This window comes from Lepisosteus platostomus, chromosome 6 (assembly GCF_059453375.1).
Source record: "Lepisosteus platostomus isolate fLepPlt1 chromosome 6, fLepPlt1.hap1, whole genome shotgun sequence".
Taxonomy (NCBI): domain Eukaryota; kingdom Metazoa; phylum Chordata; class Actinopteri; order Semionotiformes; family Lepisosteidae; genus Lepisosteus; species Lepisosteus platostomus.
In genome coordinates, this window is record NC_142616.1 from 38,920,393 (window position 1) to 38,933,565 (window position 13,173).

The 13,173-nt window shown below is 38.1% G+C and overlaps 1 protein-coding gene across 2 annotated transcripts; it reads left to right on the forward strand.

Annotated features, from left to right (window-relative positions):
• Positions 1-297: 297 nt before the first annotated feature.
• Positions 298-12,791, forward strand: dclre1a (DNA cross-link repair 1A (PSO2 homolog, S. cerevisiae)). Of its 2 annotated transcripts, XM_088635746.1 has the most exons (9): positions 299-1,346; positions 4,916-6,379; positions 7,991-8,124; positions 8,694-8,812; positions 9,044-9,187; positions 9,425-9,570; positions 10,690-10,844; positions 11,472-11,613; positions 12,079-12,791. In XM_088635746.1, the coding sequence occupies exons 1-9, from the start codon at positions 893-895 to the stop codon at positions 12,291-12,293; spliced, it is 2,973 nt and encodes a 990-aa protein (XP_088491872.1). In that variant the 5' UTR covers positions 299-892; the 3' UTR covers positions 12,294-12,791. The 2 variants fall into 2 exon arrangements, 1 of the variants encoding a protein (XP_088491872.1); XR_015939584.1 differs by lacking the exon at positions 10,690-10,844 and having other exon boundaries at positions 298-1,346; positions 12,079-12,218.
• The last annotated feature ends 382 nt before the right edge of the window (positions 12,792-13,173 follow it).

The following is a 13,173-nucleotide window of genomic DNA, read 5'->3' on the forward strand; positions in this document are numbered from 1 at the left end:
TCCATATAAAATATAAATATTAATTAATTAATACATGATTTTACGGATTTCTTTGTTATTTCGTTTATAGAATCCATTACTAATTGATTTACCTGGTTTACATAACCTGCCCAGTCATCTGTATTTTTATGTCTGCAGTTTCGCTTATTTCTAATCTAAATGTATAGTTAGTAAAATAGATTGAGTAATTTCACTGTTTATAATTTATTTTTACATTGTATTATAGTTAATTATTGTAGTAGATCACATCAGAAATTTCTTGTAATTTCTTGCAGTGTAGAAAATGCTGAAGTAAATTCAGAAGGGTAGCTTTCCTGTGTTCATGCCTCAGTGGCGGTAAGTACAGTAGAGAGAAGAGTGTTATGAAATCAAAACGATTGCAACCATTTCTTAAAGTTAAATATTTGCAGACTAAAAAATAAAAATAGCGAGGTCCGGTCCAAGAATAACATTTTCCTTATTCGACTGGGGGGTTGTTATTTTTTTATTTCCACGTTCCATCTGATGCCAGTTTTCCCTTAGTATAATAGCTAGTGAACGTGATTAATGTTAGCCACTTGATTCATTGATAAGTATGTAATTAGACAGCATATGAAAGAATATTACTGTAGTAAGGCCTGATGTGCTGTGGTATATTGTAACGGGGGAAATTTGATGGTTAAATAATGAACATCGGGGCATTGCTTTATCGTAATATGAAAACTACTTTATGATTTATTCTAAATTGAAACCTAATTTGGATCAGGATTTGATCAAAAATCAGGATTTGATATTGATGATCCATTTAAACTCAGTCAATGATTTATGACATGGATATTAATTATGAATAAATTCTTTACGTGACAGTAACTTAGCTAGTTAATATCTGCGGAGAAAATACAGCGATCCTATAATGTCACAGAATAGCTCTGAGGACGACATATGGGAATATAAATGTAATACTAATACCAAAAGAGGAGGAAATAAGCACAGTAAAGTAAGGGTTAAGTGTAATGTTAGTAAGTGTAGAACGGCACCTGACACGCTCAAGCGAAAACAAAATAATGACAAGGCAAGGAAGAAATTGCCAGATAGCCGAGAAGGCAAGAGCAAATACAACCGAAGTTCTCTTACAAAAGTGGCCAAAAATGATTCAGTGCTTCAGAGCTGTACATCGGAAGACCAGACGCAGGCAGCCCTTGGATCTTTGGAAATAAAACGGGATGAAGACAAGCAGACTCCCTCAAAAAGTGTTAAGGAGGGGTATTGCCCCAGCTGCCAGATGCCTTTCTCAATACTGCTGGTGCAGTCTCCGCAATGGCACGTTGCAGAATGTTTGGACAAGCCTGAAAACGAAGAACTCAAAGGTATGCTGGCTGTAGTTGACAGTCCGACCAACTGCAATAATGAAAACGTCCATTGTAAAATATAATCCATCCATTCCTTTTCTATCTGCTTTATCCAATACAGGGTCACAGGGAGAACATGCGGGCTCCACGTAGAGCACTCTGGTTCTGTAATTCAGCCTAGGGTCCTAGTGCACCAAGGCAGCTATGTTAAAAACTGCACCACCTTTAAAATAGAATCTAGTACAGTAGTGTTTGATGGAACCCACAGCTAGATTGAAGACTTAGACCATGATGCAATCCATGACGCAGTCATTGGAAACAAATGTATTAATTTTTAGATTTCTAGCTTATATTGTTTGCTATACATACCCTTTCTGTATTTCCACGAATGGAAGAGTACTAATTTATTTAGCATTATTAGAGAAGCTCAGGCTTATAACTGAGTTCTAAATCATCTGACTTTAGAAACCTTGTTGTGCTTAAATGGCACATTCATCTGTATAGTAAAACCACAATACAGAAAACTATATCATATAGCATTCATGAATAAGTTGAAAACCTGTCTTTGATGTGATTTCAGTCTGTTCTGGAATTCAACTGGTTGAGACAGCTAAAATATATTTTTAAGATAAATTACAGTATAATATATGATTCTGTCACCCTAGTGGATGACATTTTTTATTCAAACCAACTCAAACAGTAGCCTTTCTGTGAGAATTCCAGTGCAAAAATACAGTGCCTGTAGAAAAATCTACACACTCTTTCCAATGTAACACATTCTGTGGCCTGACAGCCTGAAATCCAGACACATTCAATTAGAAATTGTTTCACCTTTATCTACACGCTGTAACACTGAACCTCCAAGTGACACAAACATTCCGAAATGTAACTACAAATAAACCCTAAAAAATGGGTTGGATAAGTGTACACACACCTGAGTTAGTTCTTGGTGGAAGCACATTGTGCTTGAATTACAGCCATAATTGTTTGGATAGGTCTATACCAACATAGTACACTGAGATTTGGCAATATTTGCCTATTCCTCCTTACAGAACCGTTCAAACTCAGTCAAATGGCAAGAGGATCATTGATGTACTGTTTAAGTGATTCCACAGGTCTTCAATTGGATTGAGGTCAGGGATCGAGTGGGCCACTTGAGGACATTTACCTTTTCATTCTTTAGCACTCAACAACCCACTTGAGTGCAATCTGTTTTGTGATGCATTATAAATTATAAATTGTTGTTACGTGTTCTACATGTGCAATAGAGTGATGTGCAATGTTTTTCTTATTTTTTGTAATGGAATAATGTGCAGTGTTTTTTCTTTTCTACTTCTTTTTTTTTTTGCATTCTATTTAAATGTACAGGAGTGCTGTGTGTCCATAAAAAATTGCCCTCAGGGGACAATTAAATCTTATCGCCACTATTGCTTTGGCTCATTGTCATGCTGAAAGGTAAACTTCTGTCCCAGTTTCAGTGTTCATGCAGAGGACAGTAGGTTTATCATCTAGAACTTGTCTGTATTTTGCTCCATTCATTTTCCCTTCTATCCTGAGAAGTGCCCCAGTCCCTACTGATGAGAAACATCACCAAAACGTGATGCTGCCACGACCATTCTTCACACTAGGGGTGGTGTTCTTTGAGTGAGGTGCTGCATCGAGTTTGTACCAAATATCACTCTTTGCATTTAGACCAGAAAGTTCCATTTTAATTGTGATCAGGTCAGAAAACATTTTGCCATGTGTTTACAGCATCACTTTAATGCTTTGTTGCTGTTTTTTTTTCCTTTTTGCCCTTTTGCCATGCAAGCCAGATCTGGGGGATGCTTATTAGAATGGGGAATCACACATAAAAGCCTGCAGCTCTTTCAGAGTTCCCAATAGCTTCTTGGAAGTTATTCTGAAGTCCTTAGAATCGCTCTAGTTGAACACAGGTGGAGGTTTATTAGCTTGCTGTGTGACTTGGAAGGTAATTTGTTACACATAAACTAATTTACAATGACTATTATTAAGGGGTGTGTACACCCAATTCAACCCATTTTCCTAGGTTTTCATGTGTAATTAGTTATTAGAATGTGTAAGCATTTGTTTTTCACTTGGAGGTTGTGTTGCAGTGTATAAATAAAGCAGATTCTAGTTTATTTTGTCTTTCCTGCTGTTAGGCAAGATATGTTATTTTGGAAAGGTTGGTAGACATTCCATAGGCACTGTATGTATAATTTGTGTATTCTTCTATTTTAATGTAGTCTCGAATGCAGTGAGCAATGAATGAAAAGACTGTGGAGAGATTTGTAGCCTGCGGGTGTTAAATTTGTAAAAGGGGGTGGAATTTAATGTTTTGTTGCAGCTGAGAAGCCAAGATAGCTTCTTAAAGTTTGTAATTAAGACGAGGTTCTGGGTGGCAAGGGTGGCACAGTGGTTAGCATTGCTGCCTTGCAGCGTCATGGTGCTCGAGCCTTGGGTTCAATTCTTGGGGTACTGTTTGTGTGGAGTTTGTTCACCCCTTATTTTGGTGGGTTTCCTCCCACAGTTCAAAGACACACCGGTAGGTTCATTAGCTTCTGGGAATATTGGCCTGGGGGTGAGTGTGTGTGATTTTGTGTCTGTGTGTCTGCCCTGTGATAGACCGGGGCCCTGTCCAGGGTGTATCCTGCCTTGTGCCTGTTGCTAGGATAGGCTCCATCTCCCCTCTGACCCTGTACTGGATAAAGTGGATAGAAAATAGATGGTTAGAAGAATGGGTTCTCCAAAGCATGCTATTTTTAAACATCTCTGTGTTCATTGTACTCTCTTATGCTTGTATTTTCAGAACAGTATGAAAAAGATATTGTGATCAGTTCTCTCCACTGCTGCTTACTGTTGTTTTTTTGGGGTGGCAGCAGCATTTATCTCTATCAAATACAACAAATTGCTTTCAGTTGTCATGGAAACCTACGCGCCCAACACAAAGTGGAATACATTACCATGATGCTCTGTGTTGTTCTCTGCTCTTAATATCAACCTCACCAATACATCCTAACTTTTCATTTGTGTTGTTTTATTTTGCATATTATCCAGAATTTGATACATGGTGATTAATTACCAGAACAATAAAGAGACTGTTTTACAATTTCAAACATGAGCTTTGTGTACTAATTACTGTTTAAACATAACATGAAAACTTAAAACTTTTTTTCAGATGATTGGGTTAATCATACTAATTTTTTAATAGCGATGGTGTTTAAAGCTCGATTAATTGTATCCAAAACAGAGTATTCACGTGGCACTTTACATACAATATACAATAAAAACAGTATATTGTATAGAATACACAATAAAATAAGACGGCATTAAGATATTAAAAAAAATAAAGATTTAAGAATTAAGTTCATCCAAAACATACGTTTCAGAAATCTCAAATTATTATTAATGGATGACTAACAAAATTCCAGTGCTAGAGTTTGGCATTTGAAATATTTTAAATTAAGAACCAAATAATTCAAGACCAACTTCACACAAAAAACAAAATTGGAAAAGTATGCTGCTCATTAAAAAAGTATTAAAACCCTGCTATGCTTGACTGATCTGATTTGTTTTTTTGGAAACAGAATGCCCAGATGGCCTTCAGTGCACTTCCACTATTCCAGGCCATTACAAGCGGTACACCCACTTCCTGCTGGCCCAAAGCAGAGCAACGAGTGATTATGACAACTTCATTTTGGATAGTTCGCAAGAGAGCTCAGGCTTTTCAAACCAAAATGTCAACCCCAGCCCCCCGGGAGGTAACCAGCTGGTCTCAAGTGGAAAGTCAAATGCGCTCCTGCTCTTGAAAGCTCCTGATCCTGAAGATGTCAGGAAAAGGAAGGGGTGGTCTCCGAGGGCAACAAAAGAAAAAAAGTCCCCAAAGAGTGTTGATGTTAAGGGCTGCTGGGAATCGGCCATTTTGCAAGAAGGTAAAACGTGCAAACCTATAAAAACAAGTGAAAATGAAGCACAGGGGGAAAATGTGAAAAGGCGTCTGACTTTAGGCTCTAATTCCAGCAAAGAAGACATCTCGTATTCACCTCTCTGTAGTGACATTGAAGATGACACAGTTAACCCAAGATGCAAATCTCTTCCTGCCAGTTCACCTGGACATAAAAAGAGTGACTGTACTGATCTTTATAACTCATTAACGGGACCAGAACCTAAAACTACCACTTCCCAATGTCCAAATCTGTGGGAGCAAGACTTAAGCAGTGATGAGCTTTTCACTGATTATTTTGACCCGCCTGCTATAGAAGAGTCTCAGGAAGCATTGAAGCCCTTTTCAGTGACTAACTCCCCTCTGGCTGTCTCGTTAACACAGCCTGATCTCCAGGCAGGTGCAAGTAACACATCCACAGGTGTTAATTTATCTCAAATGAGGTCACCTGCTGACAAAAGCCTGAGCCAACCAAGTTCAGGCCCTGGCAGGAGTGATAGCTGTTGTGTTACTGAGAGAAGAAGTGCAGCAATTGAGGCTTCACATGCCAAGAATGAGCCTTCACTGCAGTCACCTCAGAGTTTAGTGTTGCAGCGTTTAAGGGACCAGTTAGGCAACCTCGAAAATCAAAAGATTATCTCTTGTAGTTCAGACACAGGCTTCTTTGAAGTACAACAAGAAAGGTGTACATCTGATCCTCCTGAACAACGTACCCCCCTCCACCTTCCCAGCATGGCCTCCAAGAAAATCAAAGCTAAGTCAGGCACTGCAGGACTCAGGCAGACAGACATAGGGGTCTTCTTTGGACTGAAGGCCTTGAAGGAGCAGGAAGTGAAAGGGAATGATACGCCAAGGAAGGAGGACATCCGGACAGGCATGGTGAGCCCAAGTGTCCGTGCTGGCAGTAGAAGGCAAAAGAAGAGAAAAGCTACAAGTTCCCTCAGTGATCCTAATATGTTGGTTGTGGCAGATGGCCGCAACGCTAAAAAAGAATTGCAGACGCCTGTAGAAAATGGAGGATGGCCAAGAAGAAAAAGGTGGAACAGAAGGCAAGGAGAGGATGAGTCTGAGAATACCAAACAATGCCCATTCTACAAAAAGATTCCAGGTCAGTACACAGTGAAGTAGATGTTTTTGTTCCTTCACTTTGTGAAATTATTGAAGTGTTTTAGGCAACTGATTGTGATGTTTTCTCTAGGATAGTATTTTTCTAAAAAAAACTGGTGTGCGTGCAATACAACTAGGTAACACATGGAGTAGTCATAGTCTTAACATGCTACCACTGAGGACTCATGCCTTTTTCTCTTGGGGGGGGCTGTTAAATTGTATTTAACACTTAAGAGTACTTAAGCACATATGTACTAGAAGGCATTTTATACAAATAAGACTAGTTTGGTCCAGCATTGTGTGTTTATGCACACAATATAAAAGATATTTGACTTGCAAATACAATTTGCTTGGCTGATTTTATAATGTTCTGCTGAACTCGACAGGGACCTGCAGATTTTCTTTTCAGATGTCTGAACTTTTGCCAGATCTTAATAAGCATATGAATATGCTATCAGTAGTTGAAGCCCTGCTTCTTTCATTTTAGATGGCAATCATTCTTCATTAGTTTCTGGATGTGGGTCACATTTTTTTGGATAGTAGTAATCATGTACAGTTGTGGTAGTTTTATGCAGAACAAACTGGATCTGACTTCATGTCTCCTGAATATGAATCATGTGTTTTTCATTAGGTTTTTTTTTTTTGCCACTGGAAGAACTATTAAGGATTGTTTGACTGACACATGTATATAAAATGTTGCATCATTAAAAAATCTTAATCACACAATTTAATAACATTAGTGAGATATATGCAAGAGAGAAGTAAAGTGGTTTGTACTACAAAACTAAATTCGTTGCTAAAGTGTGCTTTCAATTATAATATAGCAGACCACGTTTTGTTATACTGAATAAGTGTAATGCCAAGAGGGAGCTTCAGGTATAGCTAGATTGATAATTGAGTATCATTAGGTCTTATTTTTATAAGTGAAATGTCATTGATGTATCTTGTTTCTCAAATGTACATATTTTTTAAGGTGGGGGGGGGGAGCTTCATGTTATTTCTAGAAAAATGTTTTGTAGAACAGTGATAAAGAAGCTACAATTCTTTGAAAACACCCACACATTTGATGGAATATCCTAGCATGGATCTGTTTTGCTGGGGGGGATGAATTCAAAACCGTTTCCAGAACATTGAGCTTATCAAACGGCTAACTTTTGACTGGTTCCCTTTTGGGATCTATGTGGGCTGCCTCATTCATTCATTCGTGTCCTTTTAGACTGATGCCGAGTGCTTCTCAGTAGATCTGTCTTCCAGAAGTGTGGTGAAGTTGTCTGATGGATCAGTTTGCATTACCCATTATCCTGTTTCATTACATTTCCAAGTTGGAATTCCAGCAGAAAGACTGCCTTCGTGACAGTTCTTTTAAAACTATTTTGCTTCTCAAGCATGGGTCGTATAGTTTAATGAAAATGCAGTCCTAAGGCTAATACCTTCAGTATGAAAAATGCTGTACTATGTTTTCCTGTATTGTACAATAGAATTTGCATTTTCATCAAGAATGTTGGCTATAAAATGTTCTTAGTACATCAAGTTTGGTACATGATTGGAAGCTGTTGTATATCCCAAATATGCAAAGTAGAACTAAATGATGTGTTTGCTTCATTTCAATTAGGGACAGGGTTTGCTGTGGATGCCTTTCAGTATGGACCTATTGAGGGCATCACTGGATACTTCCTCACTCATTTCCACTCAGACCATTATTCGGGACTAAAGAAGAGTTTTAGATTGCCCATCTTTTGCAATAAAGTAAGACATTTCATGATTTAAGAAAAACTGTTAAAGCTCTCCAAGAGTTTGGGCTGCATGTCAACACTGCTAAACCTATCGAGCAATATAAATGCAAACATTTATCAGCTAATATGATGTCTTTGTATTCCATTATCCTTCACACCCTTTAAGTCTAGAACATTATTTCTCTTTTTTTTTTTTCTGGTTAGACAGTCGGGTGCAGTTGAGCCCTCTTGAGATCATTGCATTTTAAGAATAAGAAAGGTTACAAAAGAGAGGAGGCAAATTGACCATCTAGCCCGTTTGGTAGTTAGTAGGTACTCTGTGTTGGTGTTCTTGCAGAGCTGTTCAGTTGCATCATTTAAGTGAACTGGCTGTGCAATTTTGCCATTACAGGAATCTTAACAGTTGTTTAGTGCCTTGCAGTGTATGCTTTTGGTTAAAAAAAAAGTGTTATCGCTTTTTTTTCCCCCAAAACCTCGCGTTTTGTGTTTTCTGAGAGAGTATTTGAACTGTAAGTTGTCAAATCCCCCATCTTCACCTAATGTGCTGGTATCCATTAGTGCTAAAGGCTAGTTTCTGTTCAGATTACAGGCAATTTGGTGAAGAGCAAGCTTCGAGTGGAAGAGCAGTATGTTAACATCCTCCCTATGAATGCTGAATGCACTGTGGAGGGTGTCAGTGTTACATTACTTGATGCCAACCAGTAAGTATCACTTAACACTTTTTTTTCTGTCCTTTTAGCAGATTACTCCTCTGGTGCTATCAGCTTTTCTCTGCATAAACACTTGCCATGTATAGCTAGGCTTCCTAAGCTATTATGAGGAACACAAAGAAGTATTGCTGTAGCTCTAACAGACCATAAACATTAGCCGCAGACAATACATTCGTTGCTAAGGCACACTGAATATATTAATCGTTTGAAATGTTTTTTCAGCTGCCCAGGAGCTGCAATGCTGCTTTTCCAGCTCCCTAATGGCAGGACAGTGTTGCATACTGGGGATTTCCGAGCCGACCCATCTATGGAACAATACCCTGAACTGCTCGGGTCAAAGGTCCAAACACTCTACCTCGACACCACGTGAGTAGAAGTGATACAATTGTTGTTGGACCCAACATGTACAGTAGCTTGAGCTGTGCTCTTTAAGAGTGGGCAAGAAAACAAAAGCAGTTTTGCATATTAAATTTTTAAGTGTAAAACAAAAAGAGAATCAACTTTAAATGTGCCAGTTTGTTTCTTGCCTTCTCAAATTCAGTCAATTTCAAATCGGTTTTGGTACTCTTGTATAACTATGTACTTTTTTGTCCTCTTTCACAGATACTGCAGTCCTGAATATACATTTCCCACACAGCAAGAAGTTATCAGTTTTGCAGCCAACACTGCCTTTGAACACATGACTTTGAACCCCCAGACATTAGTTGTCTGTGGTACCTACTCCATTGGAAAAGAAAAGGTTTTTTTGGGTGAGCAGAAGAAGCATTGTTTGGCACAGATGTGGGATGTAGAGGTTGTAAAAGGAAAGAAAACCATTGTTTCATGATGGCTTAAATGGGTTAATTACTTTTTTACAAATACTTTAGATAAGTAGAGACTAGAGTTATCCTTAAATCATTTCTAGAAGTGAATTCAAGTTGCATTACCAAATTTCACTGGTTTTTTAAATTCAAAATATTGCTAAAATATTTTGCCTTGTGTATTGGGTGCATTTTTTACATTTATAATAAGGCGTTTCAATAAAATAAATGAAACTAGAAATAAGGTAATGAAACAGTACATTCATGAAGGATGCTTTTCATGTGGAAGGTCTGACTGAGGTCAGGTCACTGACATCCATACCAGTGCCTGTGCTATAATATGCACATCAGGAAAAACATTTGAGTCCCAACCTTTTTTCCAGCTACCTCCCACATCTATACTGGTCTAAATGTCTAATATTCATCGGACCTTGCAACTGTTAGACCTTTGTAGAAAGGTCTCAAGAGTGTTCTCTATTCTAGTGCCCAGATCTTAGTAAAAAGGAAAGTTAGTAAGAATCTGTCTGTTGGTTTCATGTTTTTTGTTCCAATGTATTCTATTCTTTTGCCTCTGGAGGTCACTTATAATGGGATGTGAAAAAAGCTGGCTTAGAGTCGGTTTTGTTTTAGAGATGTCTGAAATTAATCACGGAATCTTTTCATTAGCCTCTTTAAACTTTTTTTGGTAAAATTTTTAAAGTTCTACATGTTATACATTGGTTTGAAAGACTTCAATAGTACATTGTAGTTTCATCCATCCATTACAGAATTAGGATAGCACAGGGGTTGGTATTGCAGCCTCAAAGCACAGGGCCCTGGGTTTGCAATATTGTCAGACTTTTTGAAAGTAAAGATATAGCATCTCGGAAAACCATTGGAATTATGCTATGTTCTTCAGTTATTATTAGTCTTGTCCATTAGTCTAGCGCTGAAGTGTGACCTCCTATTTGCAATATCTTAATACTCAGAATCCTGATCAGACTGACAGTGGTTTCGCTTCATCTCTCCTAGGAAGACATGTTTCGTCTTTGTTCTTACTCTCTTATTTCTCATTTGGACTTCTTGCAGCTATTGCGGAAGTGCTGGGTTGTAAGGTTTGCATGTCACGGGACAAGTACAATACCATGTGCTGCCTGGAGTCAGACCGTATCAGAGAACGCCTTACAATGGACTGGAACGCCACACAAGTGCACGTTCTGCCAATGATGCAAATCAACTTTAAAGTGGGTACAGCACACAATTATTTTCTCTCCCCATTTTTTTTTTAAGGATTTCTGGGGAAATGCTTTCTTTTCGTAAGTGTTAATACAGGGAAAATGTTCTAGAGTGGATTGTGATAAATTTACTATGTGGCAAAATTTTCCTCCCAGACAAAATGAGTGTGCAGTTCTGTCACAGAAGAGAAGCTAAAGGGAGGCTGAACTTCAATTCACAACCTCTTTCGTCTTATTTCAACCTTCTCTATAAACTCAAGGGAAAATTGAGTTGAAAGAGATGCCATATTTGGTTTGTGACACTGTTTTTCTACAAATAACACAAAGGGTGTTTTAAGTATTTACCTGTTTACTGCAATGTCAGATTACACTTGACATGCATTATGTCATTAATCTTGGAGTAGAGAACATCTGCCTCCTCAAACAATTTTAAAGAACTCCACCTGTAAGTGATGGACGTGTCCCGAAGACCTGATTAGAAAGTCATGGTTTACACTGTCAAGCTACAGTGGGATCGTTTGCGTGCTTTGGGTTGTTTCCATCGTCTGCTAGACTTTACGTTGTTGTAAAAGCCCCTTCTGAATTCCTTTGCTCTATTATCGTTGTAAACACAAATGTGCCTTTTGTCATTCACAGGGTCTGCAGACACACTTGAACAAGTTCTCTGGAAAGTACAATCAAATCCTGGCATTTAAGCCAACTGGGTGGACCTTCTCAAGTCAGAATACGTGTGTAGAAAGCATTCAGCCTGTAGTTAGAGGAAACATAAGCATTTACGGTAGGTTAAACAAAACATCTGACATGAAGGTTTGCTTTTGTTCTTCATGAGGAGTGAAAGTAGAGCAAATTATTTGTTTTCCTGCGATTCTGCAGCTGATTAAAGAGCCAAAGTGTGGATATAACATGCATGTATATATCTTTTGTTGTGTGGATAAGTAGAACATCTTGGAAATCGGTTGTGCTTTTCTGGCCATATACAGGGGCTACTCTCAAATGGTTGTACTTTCAAGGATCTAGTATATGACTGATGCTGTTTTCTCTTGCATAAACCTTTATTTATGGGCATCCAGAATTGGCTTGCAATAAATTACGTATCAGTTTGGAATGTGGTATAACAGAATCATATGATCAAATTCCATTGCTATCAATCATAATTTCTGCAGGACAAATTAATCAAAATCCAGTATTTGCATAGATCTTTGCATTAGTGTGACAAAATGTGTGGCAACTTTTTTTTTTTTAGGCATTCCCTACAGTGAACACAGCAGCTACCTGGAAATGAAGCGCTTTGTGCAGTGGTTAAAGCCAGAGAAAATCCTCCCAACGGTGAATGTAGGGAGCTGGCGAAGTAGGAAGGAAATGGAGATGCTGTTTGACAAGTGGATGACTGAAGTTAGACTGGAAGGAATGATGTGCCAGCCTAATGCAGTAACTGAACCAAGTTGCAATTTGCATTGATTCTTGTTCTGCTTTGTGCAGATCGAATGGGTTTGAGCTGGATGTGCTTGACACATGCATAGAACAAGTGTCTAAATGTATCAAAAATTGCCAATTTCGCAGCAAACGGACAGCTTTCTAGTGGCCTCTCTTTGGGGAAACCTCAGTTTTCCACTTGCTTTCAAATGCAAGTGTTCTAATAAGGTGTCGTATTTTTGCTTAAATGCAGATTTTTAAGTGTATTAAATATGAACACTAATAACCCTTCCATTACAAGGTTTTGAACGTGGTTACTGTTTGAGTCAATCACTATGATTGTCGAAATTGCAGCTTTATAATCTTGCTCTGGTACAAGAACAAAATGCAACCTGTTGAGTATATGCGTGTTGAACTCTAAAGGTACCATATTGTAAAAGAGAATCCTTATTGTACAGTTTGAAAGGCTATATGCCTGTTTTTTAATTAAAGAATTTATTATGTATTTTATAAATAAATTATTCCACTTTTATTGTAGTAAAAGTTGTCCAGTTCATCACAGTATTGGTTCTTGACAGAGAAACAGCCTTCCGTAATAGTTTCACATTGCATCTATGTATTTGTACAAACAGTTTTACTTCAGGCTTGTATACAGCCTGGAGCTGAATAGATCAAACTGCCATGAAACAGTTTGTCAGTATTCCTACAACAGGATGGAGGGGTAGTAAATCCCTTATCAAAAATAGTTTTGTGGTGATCACTTAATGCTACTTTGCAGATGTGTTGTTCACCTCCCCTCCCGTTTCCACTCTTTCACCTTTGAGCTTCACCAGCTCTAGATAAATTCGCTTTATGCATTTGATAAACTTGGCTTTTCAAAAGTGGTTTTAATTTTCTCCTTTACCACTGGAAAATTGTTACACAA